The following is a 19,081-nucleotide window of genomic DNA, read 5'->3' on the forward strand; positions in this document are numbered from 1 at the left end:
AAAGATAGGGAGAGCTGACAGCTCCGTATAAAGCAACAAACCCTGTTGCTTAGCAACAACTGTAGAACAATGGCCTCAAGTTTCAAGCGTCTCTGTAGCTTAGCAACAGCTGCAGCCACACCCTTGCACAGCAGAGATGGAAGGCGGCAAATACAATGGCCCAGTAATTCCTGTCACAACGCGTGAGTACGGACGGGGTACTCACGCATGTGCCTGGAGGAATTGCCGGTTTTCAGCATGCACAGCGCATGCGCTGAAAACCGGCATTTCCTGTCCTCTGACCCAAGGGGTTAAGAGGCAGAACGCTTGCGACTTGTGATGCAGCAGTGCGCGCTGAAATTCCTTTTTTTTTCTCCGCCAGAGTGTAAAGGCCTCCGGTTTTTACACGTGGAAAAACCAGACGTAAGTATTTAGTTTTACAGGTAAGTGGTCTTTTAGTACAATTTAGAAAAAAAATTTCCACAGGTTTATTATTTTTAAAGAATTTACAGTAAGGTAAGTTTGGTTTTAGACCCTATTTTTTTTTTTATTTTTTTTTTTCAAAAATTTGATTAATTGTTTAAAATATTTTTTTTAACTTATTTATAGTTAATATAATCAGTGGGATGTTTTTTAAAATTTTATTTAAAGTTTAAGTAGTGTTTTGGCAGCCTATACTTTTCATGAGTTTGACAGTTCTTACTCTCAAACTCATGAATGAAGTTTCCCCTCCCCTGATTGACTGCACAGTGCTCACCTGATCCCAGCCGGCACATCGCACTAACTACGCCGCTGGATCAGGTAAGCACATCGCGCCGACATCTGAACCGGACCAGTGACAGGAAATGCAAGCAGGCCCGGGCTTCAGGTGTCGGCGCGCCGGGTGAGTGCACAATGGGGGCTTGCACACGCGGCAAACTCCCGATCCTAATTTCAGGGCCATTATGAAGTAAAACCTACTCCTGAATTTTGCCGGTTAACCGAGATTTCCGGTTATTTAGGTGCCGGTAAATCGAAAGTTTCCTGTATAATGGGCATAAACTGGCATAAAACATTATTTTTTTAATCTGCTGTTGCTTGCTAAGGCCTTGTTAGCATGATTATTCACAGCATGAGAAAAACAGTATATGGATCAGAAACGTGTTACCTTTTGTGCTTCACAGGAAAAATGTTTAAAAAGCAACAAAAACAAACTCACCTGTGTCTGGAAGTTTGCTCTTCTGTGCCAATTCCCCATAGAATTTGTTGAACATTTCTCCGATTTTAAATTCTCGAAGACAGGTTTTACTGCGCAACAGCTGAAATTTCAACATAATGTTACTTCACTTTTTTTTTTAAATAAACAAAAATAGTAAATAACACAACATGCTTCAGTTGCTAAAAGTGTTACATTTATATCTCACGTTAGTTTTTGGCATTATTAGACTTACCTTAGAAAACAAGATTACAACCCATCACTTCAATGGCACAGCATGATCATAATGTCTTTGCACTGGAGCTGAATGCCAAATCTCTGCCAAAACACAATACCAGTGGACTATTTTTCACCTAATGTTACGTGACAGGCATTTAACACTGTAAATACCTGTCACAGCACCATCTACAGGTGTAACAAGTACTACAGCTAAATGCTTGCGCTGTTAAAATGAGTTTTCCCACTGATGAAGCCTGACTGACATAGCTTTCACTGCATTTTGAGATAGACTATTACAGCCCACCCAACATCTTTAATATATAATATGTATATTTATTTCTAACTAATGTATTCAATTTTATACTTCCAAGTTTAAGATATTTTTTCCTTGCTCATTTTTCCTTGTCTTCCACTGTCCATTTTACAGGTGGAATCTATATTAATGAAAATGAACCCATCAGAGCATGGTTTAAAACATCAAAAAGCACAAACACCTCATCACGTTTCAAAACTCTTCACAGACAAACTTTGAAATGCAATCACTGTGCTTATGTTGGCAAATGTGACAGACACTTTTCCCTCTTTTTAGTTTTACACTCCTTAAGATGAAAGATGTTAGTGCGGATGAACGGAACAAATTTTCATTTCAGGCATCCATGGTCAGGTACAGTAAAGCCAAATACAGGGTAAAGCTCTCTCTACTCAGCCCCAACTTTCATCAGCTGCATAAACTACGATAAAATGACAGAAGTTGATCTGCTTAAGTGGTATTGTTTAACGGGAGAATATGAGCTAGGAAATGGGAAGAACTCTCTGCTCTTCTCTGAATACTGCCATGGGAAATTTACTTTACAACTGAAATTAGTAGACCAGGCCTCGATTTAACATTTTACCCTAAGGACGGCACCTCAAACAATGTAACATTCCCTGAGTACTGCACTGAAGTGTCAGCCTAGATTATGTGCTCAAACCCTAAGAGTGGGAATTGAATGCACAACCTTCTGACCCAGAAGCAAAAGAGCCACCAACTTAACCAAACTGACACAAATACTAGAAGATAAATTATCTCACCCACAACATAGCGAAATGAGATAATGCATATATAGCACGCAAAGGATTAACATTCATTCCTTAATTGTAATCCATAAATACTTTTTTAAAAACCATCTTTTTTTTTAAAAACATAGGGGGCGATTTTCCCACTTGAGGCGAGATGGAGGCAGGTTTCAGTTTGGGTGGGTTTGAAACTCGCCTCCACTGATGGGAAAACCGCAAAATTTTGAAACCTATGATTGGCCACTTGATTTCAGAGGTGTGGGGATGCCCTTGCTCAATTAGTGCTTTGGGATTGAAACTCGCCTCTGTTGACAGTACTTTTCCAGTCTGATTTTATGGCTTCTTGCTCCCTTGGCTCACTCCACAGCATTTCTGCGTCTCCTGCACCACCTCCAACATCTTTTGAGATGCCGATGTCCAATTCCAAGGCAAGGGCCTACCCAAGGCTCTCAGGTGAGGCGCTGCAAATGTTGTCTGAGGGGGTGACAGCTAGCATGGAGGTGCTCTTCCACTCATCTCAGAGGAAGAGGCCTGCCAAAGAAACCAAGGCTGTGTGGGTACAGCTGGCAAGGGATATAAGCTCCAGATCTGTGTGCAGATTGGGGGACTGTTTCTGTGTATTGATGAAATGCCACCCCTGCTGGAAAGCATTAAAATGATTTGAAGCAAAAATGTTGGCGTTATGGCATCTGTTCTTTCGCTTTAGGCAGCTCCACATTGCGGGCACCGCCACACTTGCGTTGTCTGGTTGGTGGCCTGAGTGAAAGGAGGCCAGAGAGTCATGTCCATTGTCAATGATGTCCTAGGATGGAGCCAAGGACATTTGCCAACTTGGGCAACCTATGCAAATCTGGCCATGATAAGTTCATCCCTTGTATCCCGGGCAGCCATGCGCTCACGTGCTGCCGCTGGTCGATGCACCGGCGCTCTGACCTCCTCCTCCTCCTCCTCATCTGAGGTCCATGCAGAAAGAAAACGAATGGATCTAATGCTTCCTTTGGGGAAGCGCTCATTGCAAGCGGGGAGAGGGTCTTCCAACGAGGTCCCACAGTTGATGGAGTCAAGCTGCAGCACCTCTGACTTCAGAAGGCCTTCTAAAAGTGCTCAGAGACCTTTTAAAGCCAAGGCCTGGCACCTGCAAGTAATTCTTGCTGCAATAAACAATGTCTTGTTAGACCTGCAGCAGTGAGGAGGCCACCCACGAGTCAACCCGCTAGGTTTACCTGCGTGGTTCAGGAGTTGCGTGGAGCATGCCAAAATGCTGGAAAAATCACAAGGGCCTCTCAAAATAGGCTTAGAGAGGCCCTCAACAAGCATTTAAGGATGTTAAATAGCGCAATGGCCAGCTGGAGGCAGGAGCGTTTCCCAACATCCAAAACCGGCACCGGCAAAATCCCAGAGAGGTGGGTTCCAAACCCGACCTCTTTGAATCTGATTTTCCCGCCTTTCCCGCCTCCAAACCCGCCTCCTCCTCCATCAGAAAATCGCCCCCATAGTGACTGCACTTAGAGAAAATTAATTGCCTGTGAAACACTCCCACACTGAATGCGATGAGACAAAAGGATCTTACCACAAGAAGAAGGTCTAAGGCAGCAGCCTTACATTTTGCAGCCCTTTCTTTGGTGTACACCACAAGACACATGTCCTAAGAAAATAAAGGTATTATATGTACATATTGTTCTCTTTCACACAATCGGAGTTTGTCATAATAATCCAGTAAATTTATTCAAGAATATGACAGCAGCTCAAAACTTCGCTGAAGTTTTTCCTACGTTAAAGAAATTTCAAGAGCAAGTCTGTATGATGTCAAGTACTTTTTCCCCACATGAAAAATGCAGTTACTGTTCTTTCCCTCAACAACATTAAGGAGCCAATTACATTTTGGTAACTAAATTCTACCATGCTTCAAACAATACGTAAAATAATCTAGTACTATTCATTCCTGGGATGTAGGCGTTGCATTTATTGCCCATCCCCAATTGCCCTTGAGGAGGTGGTGGTGAGCTGCCTTCTTGAACCACTGCAGTCCGTGTGATGAAGGTATTCCCACAGTGCTGTTAGGGAGGGAGTTCCAGGATTTTAACCCAGCGACAATGAAGGAACGGCGATATATTTCCAAGTCAGGATGGTGTGTGACTTGGAGGGGAACTTGCAGGTGATGGTGTTCCCATGCACCTGCTGCCCCGGTCCTTCTAGGTGGTAGAGGTCACAGGTTTGGGAGGTGCTGCTGAAGCCTTGGCGAGTTGCTGCAGTGCATCTTGTAGATGGTATACACAGCAGCCACGGTGCGCCAGTGATGGAGGGAGTGAATGTTTAAGGTGGTGAATGGGGTGCCAATCAAGCGGGCTGTTTTGTCCTGGATGGTGTCGAGCTTCTCGAGTGTTGTTGGAGCTGCACTCATCCAGGTACATGGAGAGTATTCCATCACACCCCTGACTTGTGCCTTGTAGATGGTGGAAAGACTTCGGGGAGTAAGGTGAGATACTCGCCGCAGAATACCTAGCCTCTGACTTGCTTTTGCAGCCACAGTATTTATGTGGCTGGTGCAGTTAAGTTTCTGGTCAATGGTGACCCCCCAAGGATGTTGATCTTGGGGAATTCGGCGATGGTAATGCCGTTGAATGTCATGGGGCGGTGGTTAGACTCTCGCTTGTTGGAGATTACCATTGCCTGGCACTTGGGTGGCACGAATGTTACCTGTCACTTATTAGCCCAAGTGTGAATGTCATCCAAGTCTTGTTGCATGTGGACATGGGCTGCTCCATTATCTGAGGAGTTGCGAATGGATCTGAACACTGCAATCATCAGCAAATATCCCCACTTGTGACCTTAAGATGGAGGGAAGATTAATGATGAAGCAGCTGAAGATGGTTCTCTGAGGAACTCCTGCAGCGATGTCCTGGGGCGGAGATGATTGACCTCCAACAACCACAACCATCTTATTTTGTGTTAGGTATGAGTCGAGCCAGTGGAGAGTTTTCCCCGATTCCCATTTTACTAGGGCTCCTAGATGCCACATTTGGTCAAATGCTGCCTTGATGTCAAGGGCAGTCACTCTCACCTCACCTCTAGAATTCAGCTCTTTTGTACATGTTTGGACCAAGGCTATAATGAGGTCTGGAGCTGAGTGGTCCTGGCGGACTCCAAACTGAACATTGATGAGCAGGTTATTGGTGCGTAAGTGCCGCTTAATAACACTGTCGATGACACCTTCCATCATTTTGCTGATGACTGAGAGTAGACTGATGGAGCGGTAATTGGCTGGATTGGATTTAGAAACATAGAAACATAGAAGATAGGAGCAGGAGTAGGCCATTCGGCCCTTCGAGCCTGCTCCGCCATTCAACGAGATCATGGCTGATCATCCAAACCCTAGCACCCAGTCCCTACACCGACAGCCATCCCACCCAAGCCCTATCCCCGTAACCCCACGTATTTAATCCCCCCTAACACTAAGGGTCAATTTTTATCATGGCCAATCAACCTAACCCGCACATCTTTGGATTTGTCCTGCTTTTTGTGGAGAGGACATACCTGGACAATTTTCCACATTGTCAGGTAGATGCCAGTGTTGTAGCTGTACTGGAACAGCTTGGCTAGAGGTGCAGCTAGTTCTGGAGCACAAGTCTTCAGCAAGACAACCGGGATGTTGCCAGGGCCCATAGCCTTTGCTGTATCCAGTGCGCTCAGCCGTTTCTTGATATCACGTGGAGTGAATCGAATTGGCTGAAGACTGGCTTCTGTGATGGTGGGGACCTCAGGAGGAGGCAGAGATGGATCAGCTACTCGGCATTTCAGGCTGAAGATGGTTGCAAATGCTTCAGCTTTGTCTTTTGCACTCATGTGTTGGGCTCCACCATCATTGAGGATGGGGATATTCATGGAGCCTCCTCCTCCTGTTAGTTGTTTAATTGTCCATCACCATTCACAACTGGGTGTGGCAGGACTGCAGAACTTTGATCTGATCCGTTGATTGTGGGATCGCTTAGCCCTGTCTACAGCATGCTGCTTCTGCTGTTTAGCATGCATGTAGTCCTGTGTTGCAGCTTCCCCAGGTTGGCACTTCATTTTTAGGTACATCTGGTGCTGCTCCTGGCATGCTCTTCTGCAATCCTCATCGAACCAGGGTTGGTCCCCTGGCTTGATGGTAATGATAGAGTGAGGGATATGCCGGGCCATGAGGTTACCGATTGTGGCGGAATACAATTCTGCTGCTGCTGATGGCCTACAGTGCCTCATTGATGCTGAGTTTTGAACTGCTAGATCTGTTCTGAATCTATCCCATTTAGCACAGTGGTAGTGCCACACAACACGATGGAGGGTGTCCTCAGTGTGAAGATGGGACTTCGTCTCCACAGGGGCTGCGCGGTGGTCTCTGCTACCAATACTGTCATGGAAAGATGCATCTGCGACAGGTAGACTGGTGAGGATGAGGTCAAGTAGGTTTTTCCCTCGTGTTGGTTCTCTCACCACCTGTCGCAGGCCCAATCTGGCAGCTATGTCTTCAGGACTCGGCCAGCTCGGTAGATAGTGGTGCTTCCGAGCCACTCTTGGTTGAAGTCCACCACCCAGAGTACATTCTGTGCCCTTGGTACTCTGTGTTTCTTCCAAGCGGTGTTCAACATGGAGGAGTACTGATTCATCAGCTGAGGGAGGGCAGTAGGTGATATCAGCAGGAGGTTTCCTTGCGTATACTTGACCTGAAGCCATGTTGAGGACTCCCAGGGCCACTCCCTCCCGACTGTATACCACTGAGCTGCAACCCCGCTGGGTCTGTCCTGCCATACCCAGGGATGGTGATGAAGGAGTTTGGGACATTGGCTGAGAGGTATGATTCTGTGAGTATGACTATGTCAGGCTGTTGCTTGACTAGTCTGTGGGACAGCTCTCCCAATTTAGGCATAAGTCCCCAGATGTTGGCGAGGAGGACTTTGCAGGGTCGACTGGGCTGGGTGTGCTGCTGTCGTGTCCGGTGCCAGGTGGTCCATCCAGTTTTAAACATAGAAACATAGAAGGTAGAAGCAGGAGTAGGCCATTCGGCCCCTCAGATCCTGCTCCGCCATTCAATGAGATCATAGCTGATCACCCAAATTCAGTACCCTGTCCCTGCCTTCTCCCCATATTATTCTTATTATTGTGTTTCGTAGTGGTTAGTCACAACTGAGTGGCTTGCTAGGCCATTTCAGAGGGCAGTTAAAAATCAACCACATATGGGCCAGACCAGGTAAGGACGGCAGATTTCCTTCCCTAAAGGACATTAGTGAACCAGATTCTGTTTTTACGACAATCCAATAGTTTCATGGTTACCATTACTGATACTAGCTTTTTATTCCAGATTTATTTAATTAACTAAATTTAAATTCCCCAGGTGCCATGGTGGGATTTGAACTCACGTCCCTGGATCATTAGGCCAGGCCTCCTGGATTACTAGCCCAGTAACATTACTGCTATGCTACCATTCCCAATTTGATTATGTCTCTGAAGTGCATTGGAACATCTTTCTACGTTAAGGGCGCTATATAAATGCAAGCTGTTGTTGTAGAATTCCGAGGCCAAAGATGCATTTTGGTTTTAGCATGAGGAAGCTCATGCTAATTATCAATTCCAGTCACCTATTTAAAATCTAATGCCATCACTCAGGACATTTTCACGGCAACTGCACCAAAATATCTTCAGAGGGTCCAAGCATTTTAATGAGGTGCATTGAACCCTTTAAAGCACAAATACAGCAGAACAAGAGTCATATTGCCCTCTAAAAACAGCAAGACAGGAAGAAAAAAATTCATTCTGCTTTAGTACAGAGGTGATATATGAGCCAACCATATATTCCTGTAATTCCTGTATTTAGAAAATCTAATTATCTAGGAAACAGTACTTTGATCCAATTCAAAATCTGTAATTTTACAGATACAAATTTCCAGAACTATGAGTTACTTCACAATCAACTAAATTGATGCTTCCCATGTCAGAACTGAAATGGCCTGGTGTTGTTGATGCGCCTCACAGTTCACCAGAAGGTGACACTTTGTGCGTTAAAATGTCATTTATTAGCCTTAAGGTAATCGGTACACTCTGAACCCTGCTTAGTTACACCACGGAGCTCTCCCGCAGCAAATTCCCACATAGTGAAAATAAGGGTGTTTGACCAGGAGGCGGTAGCTGAGCTGATTGCTTTCTTTCTCTCAGCAGGCTGCTGATCTGCAGGTGTCCTATTATGTTTAATTTTGAGTGTATTTTCTCAGGTTTATTTAGAAATTAAAACTCAAAATCCCTTACCTTGATTTCACAGGCATAAGGTCCAACTGCCTCTTTAATCTTTTCAACAAATGCAGCAACTAACTTTAAAAGTTCTTCTCTACAGTCCCGAAACTGGAAATCAAAATATAACAAATTTTCTAATAAATAAATTGCATAATAAAGCTTCAAAACACAATCAGCTGTTGAGGTGTCAGCCTTGGCTCAGTGGTAGAATTCTCATTTCTAAGTCAGAAGATTGTGGGCTCAAGTCACACTCCAGAGACTTGAGCACAAAATCTAGGTAGACACTCCAGTGCAGTACGGAGGGGGTGCTGCACTGTCAGAGGTGCTGTCTTTCGGATGAGGCATTAAACCGAGCTGAGCCTGCTTTCTCAGATGGATGTAAAAGATCCCATGGCACTATTTTGAAGAAGTGCAGGGGAGTTCTCCCTAATATTTGTCTGGCTAATATTTATCACTCATCACTAAAACAGATTATCTGGTCATTATCACTTGGCTGTTTGCGGGACCTTGCTGTGTGCAAATTGGCTGCCGCATTTCCTACATTACAATATACTGACCACACTTCAAAAGTACTTCATTGGCTGTGAAGCGCTTTGGGACATCCTGTGGTCGTGAAAGAAGCTACATAAATACAAGTCTTTCTTTCTTTGATGGAGAACTTACATCTTCATTGCTGAGTGATTTTCGAAGGAAGATCAGTAACCCTTCATCCTTGGAGAACACCAATGAGCTGTGTAGAGCTGCATAAAAACAATAGAAATGTGATAATGAACTAACACAAGAAACAAAATTTAGGCCACAAAGGGCCCAACACAAAAACACAAATTAATTTGGAAAAATGAAACAAGAGTTTTTGGAGAAAAATGTAAAAGCAATAGAGGGGTACTTATTGTAATTTTATTTGATAAATTCAATCAAGTTGCTCAATACAATTTACTCACTATTGTAACAGCAAGTTAGGCTTTAAGAAGAATCTTAAACTATCAGTGCAGCTATAGATAGGTCAGCCAAGCATAGTGACAAACTGTAGTTGCATCTAGTACCACTGTAGTCTTTTATAGTAATGTTTGTGGGGTATCAAATGTTTACTTTTCTTTAGTCACCTTTAGTTACCCCAGGCTACACACAAGTCTTAGGATACGGGGTAGGACATTTAGGACTGAGATGAGGAGAAATTTCTTCACTCAGAGGGTGGTGAACCTGTGGAATTCTCTACCACAGAAGGCTGTGGAGGCCAAGTCACTGAATATATTTAAGATAGATAGATAGATTTCTAGATACAAAAGGCATCAAGGGGTATGGGGAGAGAGTGGGAATATGGTATTGAGATAGAGGATCAGCCATGATCATATTCAATGGCGGAGCAGGCTCAAAGGGCCAAATGGCCTACTCCTGCTCCTATTTTTCTATGCTTCTATGTGACCAAGACCTGCTCCCAGCTAGTTGTCGGAAGTTTCTTTGAACCAGCCATTGCCAGAAACACAACAGCAACCGAGGACAACAGGCCAAACCTCAGGGAGCGTACGGAAAAGAAACACTCAATAGAATAGAGATCAAATCTGCCATCACTTCAAAGCCCCACCACACTCCTTCCTACAAGCATCATATCAACATTTCTCGCATTCTCCATTTTTGTTTCACTTCAACTAATACTTAAATGTACTCGGAATATTCACTATCTGAAATGAATGTAATGAGTTTACTGAACATGACATTACTGCAAAAAACACCAGATGCCACAAATGCACATCCAACCTGAACCAATAGCTTCTGTCATGCAATGAAATAACACAAGTTAGAACCCATAATTCCCCACAGACTGAATTCCTGGCTTCAGACAGACAGTGAGAGGAATATACTAAGTGACTTGAAGACAGCAGGAGGGAAAATCAGTGTCATGTCATACCACTCTCGCATCTCCCAGTGGCCTGTTGTCAAGCAAAAGAGGCATGAGACAGATGGGAGCAAGCGTAACAGTGCGCATTAATATAGATCCTTTAATGAAGTAAACCTGCCATGGTGCTTTACAAAGGAGAAATTGACCCCGACAGTGGTAAAGATGATCAAATATATGACGAAAGATGGGTTTTGAAGAGATTTTTTAAAAGAGAAGTAGCAAGGTAGTGGGGGTGGGAGTGCGAGTGGGTTCCCGAAGGTAGGAGTGACACTGCTGTAGGCTCTGCCACCGATGAAGGAATGAGCACCTGTGGAAGAGGATGGTGTCAGGAGTAAGGGTAGAGTTTCCAATGGAACCAAACAAGACCGATTCAGTCTTGGCAACATTACGTTGAAGAGGTGGCTCATCCACAACTTGATGTCCACAAGTGGTCTGACAACACAGAAGCAATGGTGAAATTGAGGGTGGCAATGAAGGTTTGAGCTGCATATCATCAGCTTACATGTGGAAACTGAGTAAAGGAAGAAGCCAAGGATCAAAACTTAGGGTACTCCAGAGGTGATCATGTGGAAGCAGGAAGAGGAGAAAGGATATTGCTGGCAAAACACTGGTTACATTAGAACAGATAAGAATCAAACAAGTGTGGGTGGTCATGTGCAGGTGGACCATGGATGAGGATGGAGTGGTTAACCAAGTCAAACATGGTGCAGAGTTCGAGGACAGTGAAGGATACTTCACCACGGTCACAACCACAGAGGATGTCATTGGTGACTTTGACCAGGGCATTCTCAGTTCTGTGAGCACAGTGAAAGCCAGACTGAAGGAATTCAAACAGGGAACTGTTGGAGAGATGAATAGAGCTAGGTGGTGATAAAGCATTCAAGTGTCTTAGTTACAACAGGATGACTGTTAAAAAGATGGAGGAATCGAAGACAGGCTTTAAGAATTAAGTGATGAAGGCAGTTTTGAAGTGGGGGGGGAATGCTGCCTGTGTTATGGGAATTATTTACAATGTTACTGAGCATTATGACAAGGGTAATTCAGTGGTCAAGAGTTGAGTGGGGAAAGGATCAATGAACAAAGAAGTGGGTCTCACAGATAAACATGGCTGTGGAAGATGTAACTTAAGTGATATGGAGTCTGGGCTGGGATGAATGAAACACTGAAGGATCAGGCACGTGTGAGAAAGAGGAAGAGTCAGTGGCTGAGGCAGCCGTGTGGATCGTTTCCATCTTTATGATGAAGTCTATAAACTCCTCACACGTTGTGTTGGAGATCAGGATAGAGGGGTGCAATAGGGAGTTTTGGAGGAGGCAGTTGGTCATTCAGTCTGGGATGGCCTTTATCTTCAAGGATAAACCTGAAGTGGAAGTTGGTTGTGGAAAGGGAAATGTGGTATTGGTTGAGATGGTCAAAACAGACCCAATGGGCAGTTGTGAGTCACGTGCATTCAAGCCTGTGGCTTCCAGGCATGGATGTGGAGATGAAAACTGCACTAGCAGAAGAGAGACTGTGAGAAACTCTGTGTGGACAAAGTCAGCAAAATCAGAATCAGGAAGTTGTTGAATAGGTAGACAATGGCAGCAGGGTCAAAATCAGAGTACCAGAGAAAGGGTACTGGGGGGTTAAAGAATGTATTGGGGAGCACTGTGGGTACTGGGGGGTTAGAGAATGTACTGGGGAGCACTGTGGGTACTTGGGGGGTTAGAGAATGTACTGGGGAGCACTGTGGGTACTGGGGGGTTAGAGAATGTATTGGGGAGCACTGTGGGTACTGGGGGGGTTAGAGAATGTATTGGGGAGCACTGTGGGTACTTGGGGGGTTAGAGAATGTATTGGGGAGCACTGTGGGTACTTGGGGGTTAGAGAATGTACTGGGGAGCACTGTGGGGTTAGAGAATGTACTGGGGAGCACTGGGTACTGGGGGGTTAGAGAATGTACTGGGGAGCACTGTGGGTACTTGGGGGGTTAGAGAATGTATTGGGGAGCACTGTGGGGTTAGAGAATGTACAGGGGAGCACTGTGTGTACTTGGGGGGTTAGAGAATGTACTGGGGAGCACTGTGGGTACTGGGGGGGTTAGAGAATGTACTGGGGAGCACTGTGGGTACTTGGGGGGTTAGAGAATGTACTGGGGAGCACTGTGGGTACTTGGGGGGTTAGAGAATGTACTGGGGAGCACTGTGGGTACTTGGGGGGTTAGAGAATGTACTGGGGAGCACTGTGGGTACTTGGGGGTTAGAGAATGTACTGGGGAGCACTGTGGGTACTTGGGGGGGTTAGAGAATGTATTGGGGAGCACTGTGGGTACTGGGGGGTTAGAGAATGTATTGGGGAGCACTGTGGGTACTTGGGGGTTAGAGAATGTACTGGGGAGCACTGTGGGTACTGGGGGGTTAGAGAATGTACTGGGGAGCACGGTGGGTACTTGGGGGGTTAGAGAATGTACTGGGGAGCACTGTGGGTACTTGGGGGTTAGAGAATGTACTGGGGAGCACTGTGGGTACTTGGGGGTTAGAGAATGTACTGGGGAGCACTGTGGGTACTGGGGGGTTAGAGAATGTACAGGGGAGCACTGTGGGTACTTGGGGGGGTTAGAGAATGTACTGGGGAGCACTGTGGGTACTGGGGGGTTAGAGAATGTATTGGGGAGCACGGTGGGGTTAGAGAATGTACTGGGGAGCACTGTGGGTACTTGGGGGGTTAGAGAATGTACTGGGGAGCACTGTGGGTACTGGGGGGGTTAGAGAATGTACTGGGGAGCACTGTGAGGTTAGAGAATGTACTGGGGAGCACTGTGGGTACTTGGGGGGTTAGAGAATGTACTGGGGAGCACTGTGGGGTTAGAGAATGTACTGGGGAGCACTGTGGGTACTTGGGGGGTTAGAGAATGTACTGGGGAGCACTGTGGGTACTTGGGGGGTTAGAGAATGTATTGGGGAGCACTGTGGGTACTGGGGGGTTAGAGAATGTATTGGGGAGCACTGTGGGTACTTGGGGGTTAGAGAATGTACTGGGGAGCACTGTGGGTACTGGGGGGTTAGAGAATGTACTGGGGAGCACTGTGGGTACTTGGGGGTTAGAGAATGTACTGGGGAGCACTGTGGGTACTTGGGGGGGTTAGAGAATGTATTGGGGAGCACGGTGGGTACTGGGGGGTTAGAGAATGTACTGGGGAGCACGGTGGGTACTGGGGGGTTAGAGAATGTACTGGGGAGCACGGTGGGTACTGGGGGGTTAGAGAATGTACTGGGGAGCACTGTGGGTACTGGGGGGTTAGAGAATGTACTGGGGAGCACTGTGGGTACTGGGGGGGTTAGAGAATGTATTGGGGAGCACTGTGGGTACTGGGGGGGTTAGAGAATGTATTGGGGAGCACTGTGGGTACTTGGGGGTTAGAGAATGTACTGGGGAGCACTGTGGGTACTTGGGGGGTTAGAGAATGTATTGGGGAGCACTGTGGGTACTTGGGGGGTTAGAGAATGTATTGGGGAGCACTGTGGGGTTAGAGAATGTACTGGGGAGCACGGTGGGTACTGGGGGGTTAGAGAATGTACTGGGGAGCACGGTGGGTACTGGGGGGTTAGAGAATGTACTGGGGAGCACTGTGGGTACTTGGGGGGTTAGAGAATGTATTGGGGAGCACTGTGGGTACTTGGGGGGTTAGAGAATGTATTGGGGAGCACTGGGGGGTTAGAGAATGTATTGGGGAGCACTGTGGGTACTGGGGGGTTAGAGAATGTACTGGGGAGCACTGTGGGTACTTGGGGGGGTTAGAGAATGTACTGGGGAGCACTGTGGGTACTTGGGGGGTTAGAGAATGTATTGGGGAGCACTGTGGGTACTTTGGGGGTTAGAGAATGTATTGGGGAGCACTGTGGGTACTTGGGGGGTTAGAGAATGTATTGGGGAGCACTGTGGGGTTAGAGAATGTATTGGGGAGCACTGTGGGTACTGGGGGGTTAGAGAATGTACTGGGGAGCACGGTGGGTACTTGGGGGGTTAGAGAATGTACTGGGGAGCACTGTGGGTACTTGGGGGGTTAGAGAATGTACTGGGGAGCACTGTGGGTACTTGGGGGGTTAGAGAATGTATTGGGGAGCACTGTGGGTACTTGGGGGGTTAGAGAATGTACTGGGGAGCACTGTGGGTACTTGGGGGGTTAGAGAATGTATTGGGGAGCACTGTGGGTACTGGGGGGGTTAGAGAATGTATTGGGGAGCACTGTGGGTACTTTGGGGGTTAGAGAATGTACTGGGGAGCACTGTGGGTACTGGGGGGTTAGAGAATGTACTGGGGAGCACTGTGGGTACTGGGGGGTTAGAGAATGTATTGGGGAGCACTGTGGGTACTTGGGGGGTTAGAGAATGTACTGGGGAGCACGGTGGGTACTTGGGGGTTAGAGAATGTATTGGGGAGCACTGTGGGTACTGGGGGGTTAGAGAATGTATTGGGGAGCACTGTGGGTACTTGGGGGTTAGAGAATGTATTGGGGAGCACTGTGGGTACTGGGGGGTTAGAGAATGTACTGGGGAGCACTGTGGGTACTGGGGGGGTTAGAGAATGTACTGGGGAGCACTGTGGGTACTGGGGGGTTAGAGAATGTATTGGGGAGCACTGTGGGTACTTGGGGGTTAGAGAATGTATTGGGGAGCACTGTGGGTACTGGGGGGTTAGAGAATGTACTGGGGAGCACTGTGGGTACTTGGGGGTTAGAGAATGTACTGGGGAGCACTGTGGGGTTAGAGAATGTACTGGGGAGCACTGTGGGTACTGGGGGGTTAGAGAATGTACTGGGGAGCACTGTGGGTACTGGGGGGGTTAGAGAATGTACTGGGGAGCACTGTGGGTACTGGGGGGTTAGAGAATGTATTGGGGAGCGCTGTGGGTACTTGGGGGGTTAGAGAATGTATTGGGGAGCACTGTGGGTACTTGGGGGTTAGAGAATGTATTGGGGAGCACTGTGGGGTTAGAGAATGTATTGGGGAGCACTGTGGGTACTGGGGGGTTAGAGAATGTATTGGGGAGCACTGTGGGTACTTGGGGGTTAGAGAATGTATTGGGGAGCACTGTGGGTACTTGGGGGGTTAGAGAATGTACTGGGGAGCACTGTGGGTACTGGGGGGTTAGAGAATGTATTGGGGAGCACTGTGGGTATGTGGAAGGCGTAAAGGCAAGGAAGTGTTTGTTGATGGCCTTGTGACTGATCTAATAACGAGATAAGATTAAATCAAATTTTAAAAATACAAACTATTCCCATTTTTATTATCTTTTATTTCCAAAATAGAAATGAAAATGTTCAAATCATAACATCTTTTCTTTCCAGATTTCCACCCCCACCGACATTTGTTAAATTCCACTATTCAGCCTTCAAAGCCACATATGACCTACTTTCAAGCCCACACAAATGTCATCCTGAGCCAAATGCCATCAGGAACATGAAAGTAGATGGGGAACACGCCTTTGATTTTCCATCTCCACTTTGTGGCGGTGTCTGGCTTCCACTTGGCACCTCTCTACATCAGCAGAGTAGAGATCAAGATTGCCCAACATGATGGTGCTATAAAACTGCACATCTGTTTACAGAGAATTGCAACATGGAAACAGGCTGTTAGGGCTAACCAATCCATATTGGTATTTAAGTTCCACATGTTTTCACAAAGCATGCGAGAAATAATTTTATAGGGCAGGATTAAAGAAATGCACAAAACCACATGCAATTTCTTAAACTTTGAAAACCGGTAACAAAACTGTATTATTTTGGTGTAGCAATCCCACTCAAGTCCTCACTGGGTTAACGTATAAGAACACGAAATAATTGAAGATTACTAAAACAACTTACTGGTATAGCCCTGGCCCAAACAAAAACGGACAGACAGACATAGTCTACTCCTCTTAATTCAAAACTGCTTAATTTAAGTTTTTAGCACCAAGTTCCCAATTTGCTGCTATTTATGTTACTTAATTCATTGGGTAATTTAAAAGTTATTACCCCAAAATAACTGAATCAGGAGTAAGCTATAATATATATATACTTTTAATAAGATTCCTCAGACATAAATTGCATTCTTTTGTTTAGTCAACACATTACAATTGCAAAACATTTAATAAAATACTGATAAAGATGCAGTTATGCTGTGCTATAAAGTGGTAGGACAAGGGACCATGTCCATAATTTCAACTACACACATGGAGCCAGGAGAGATGCCAAAAATTAGATACTTTCCCAATAAGAAAGTAAAGAAAGTCACTACTCTCACACACCTAGTGACTGGTTACAGAACTGTTTAGGTAGTGGCCAGGATATAGTTGGGCTCAGTCTGATGCTTTGTGTGGACAGAATCTAAAAGAGCAGAAAGATGCACTTTAAAGGATGTGTTCAGAAAAATCCAATAGCTTGATGGTTTGGCAAAACCTTCAAAAAACAAGTTTGAGTGCCAGAGCTTTAGTTAGTTTGTTTGGTTCCATCAGTTTTAAGCCAGATTTCATAAAATACAGTATCACACAATATTAAATCATCCAATCAGAAGAGGAGAAAGAAAGTGAGCGCTATGACTGGTAGAATTTAACATTATTTCCAAATCACACCTATTAGCTGCCCTGCTTCAAACACATCAAGAGCCGAGGCCATCTTGTACTCCTTGTTGGAGTGTTTTTGTTAAGGGGGGGGGGGGCAACCTGAAGCAGGAGTAGAGACAAAGAAATATAAATAAAATCCAGTTAAGACCATAAAACTTAGTTATAAATTGGGGGGTGGGGGCGGTCACACATTAAACTGCTGCTGGATAGATTATAAAATGCTTATAATACTAAGGTACTGTTTTCAGTCCATGTGTTTCTTGAGCATGGGTTTTTGTTTGAGCATTTGTTTAGGTTAACAGAAATAGTTTAAGCCCGTACCTATTAACTAGGTTATGATGATAATAGTAGTCCTCAAGTTTATTGCTAATATGAATCAATTCTTTTACATCAATAATTGGTAATGTAATGGGATCAATCATTGGGAATAAACTCAGATTAACTGTATGATAACTTGATTAACAGCAGGCAAGATGACCCAAGAGAAAGATCCTCCTTGGCTTTTCTGAGGAAGTAACATCCCAGTTGGACTGTAGAAAGCTTTACAACATGATAAACCCAAACACCCAATGCACCTTTGACAAAGTGCTGCATGAAAGGCTGTTACTTAATCTTAATGGGACTGCAATGTAAAAACAGAGAATAAGGAATTGGCTGATGGGGAGGAAGCAGCAGGCACTGGGGGAGTGAATGAAGACAAGAAGAAAAGTGCCAAGTGAATGAAGGGAAGAAGTGGTGCCAAGTATTCCAGGGATTGGTATGAGACCCTTACTGTTCTAATTGACATTACCAACTTGGATTAAGATGCTCAATGCAAACTTGTCACTTTAATAAAAGGGGAGGGGGAAGAAAGAGGTACATCAATCTAATAATGGCTGTCAAAGAGCTACAAAACAAGTTAAACATAATGGGACAATCAGTGGCAGATGAAATTCTATGTAGATTAGTGTAAAGTATTGCACAGAGAAGGAGGATTGGATGATATTCATACTCTATGACTGCTGTCAAGCTAGCTAAGCGTGAAGATGAAAAATGTGGGGGTATTAATAGATTTGGCACTTAACATGTTCAATCACTGCAGAACACCAAAGAAAACAGAATGCTGAACGAAACAGCCAGAACAAGAGTACAATCTGGAGGATGTCATGCTTAAACTGTAGAGTTCTGATCCACACCTCATGTATTCTGCACAGGTTTGGTCACCAAGACACAAGGGAGACATTCAAGCTCTGCAGGCAGGGCACTGAACAGCAATGAGGCTGCTAGCAAAGAAAGACTGGAAAAACTTGAACTATTCAACCTTGAAGCAACTAAGAGGGTACGATACAAGAAATATAAAAGATACTAAATAGGATGGAAGTGGTAAATCCGGAACACTACTTCAACCAAAACAGTGACATTAGGACAAGGGGGCATAGACTGAATCAGAGCAAGACAAATGATTGAGTGATCAACATTTAGAATAGTTATCCAGGTAAGGTGGTACAGGTAGACTATCCTTTATCCGAAAACCTCGGGACCAGCCGTGTTTCGGTTTTCGGAGAATTTCGGATTTCGGAAGGTGGGTCGGCAGGGGTCCGCGGGGGGGGGGGGGGGGGGGTCCGCGGGGGGTCGTGCGCACGACTTACGCTGGACTTACGCTGACCGAAAAAACCTTCGGTTTTTAGAGGGTTTCGGTTTTCGGAAGTCCGGATAAAGGGTAGTCTACCTGTACAGACAAAAAGGAATGGTCCTGTCGCTTCTTTCTGGATGGCTGAGATAAAGTGGAGCCGAGCTTCTTCATCCGTACCAATCTTAAGACCGATACTCATGTCAATTAAAAAGAATAATTTGAGCAATTTTCTGAGACTCTCTTGCTTTGCCTATTTACCAGTTACGGGACTCCATGCAAGATT

General features: G+C 45.4%; 1 protein-coding gene across 1 annotated transcript in view; it reads right to left on the bottom strand.

Moving 5' to 3' along the window:
• The window catches only part of prkdc (protein kinase, DNA-activated, catalytic subunit), a 300,538-nt gene that overhangs the window by 279,011 nt on the left and 2,446 nt on the right, over nt 1-19,081 (bottom strand). The window contains 4 exon segments of the mRNA XM_085992889.1: nt 1,178-1,277; nt 4,020-4,094; nt 8,726-8,818; nt 9,374-9,450. Of these exon segments, the coding sequence (XP_085849015.1) occupies nt 1,178-1,277; nt 4,020-4,094; nt 8,726-8,818; nt 9,374-9,450 (345 nt within the window).

Source organism: Somniosus microcephalus, chromosome 7, assembly GCF_052327205.1.
Source record: "Somniosus microcephalus isolate GS21.2 chromosome 7, FLI_Smic_1.0, whole genome shotgun sequence".
Taxonomy (NCBI): domain Eukaryota; kingdom Metazoa; phylum Chordata; class Chondrichthyes; order Squaliformes; family Somniosidae; genus Somniosus; species Somniosus microcephalus.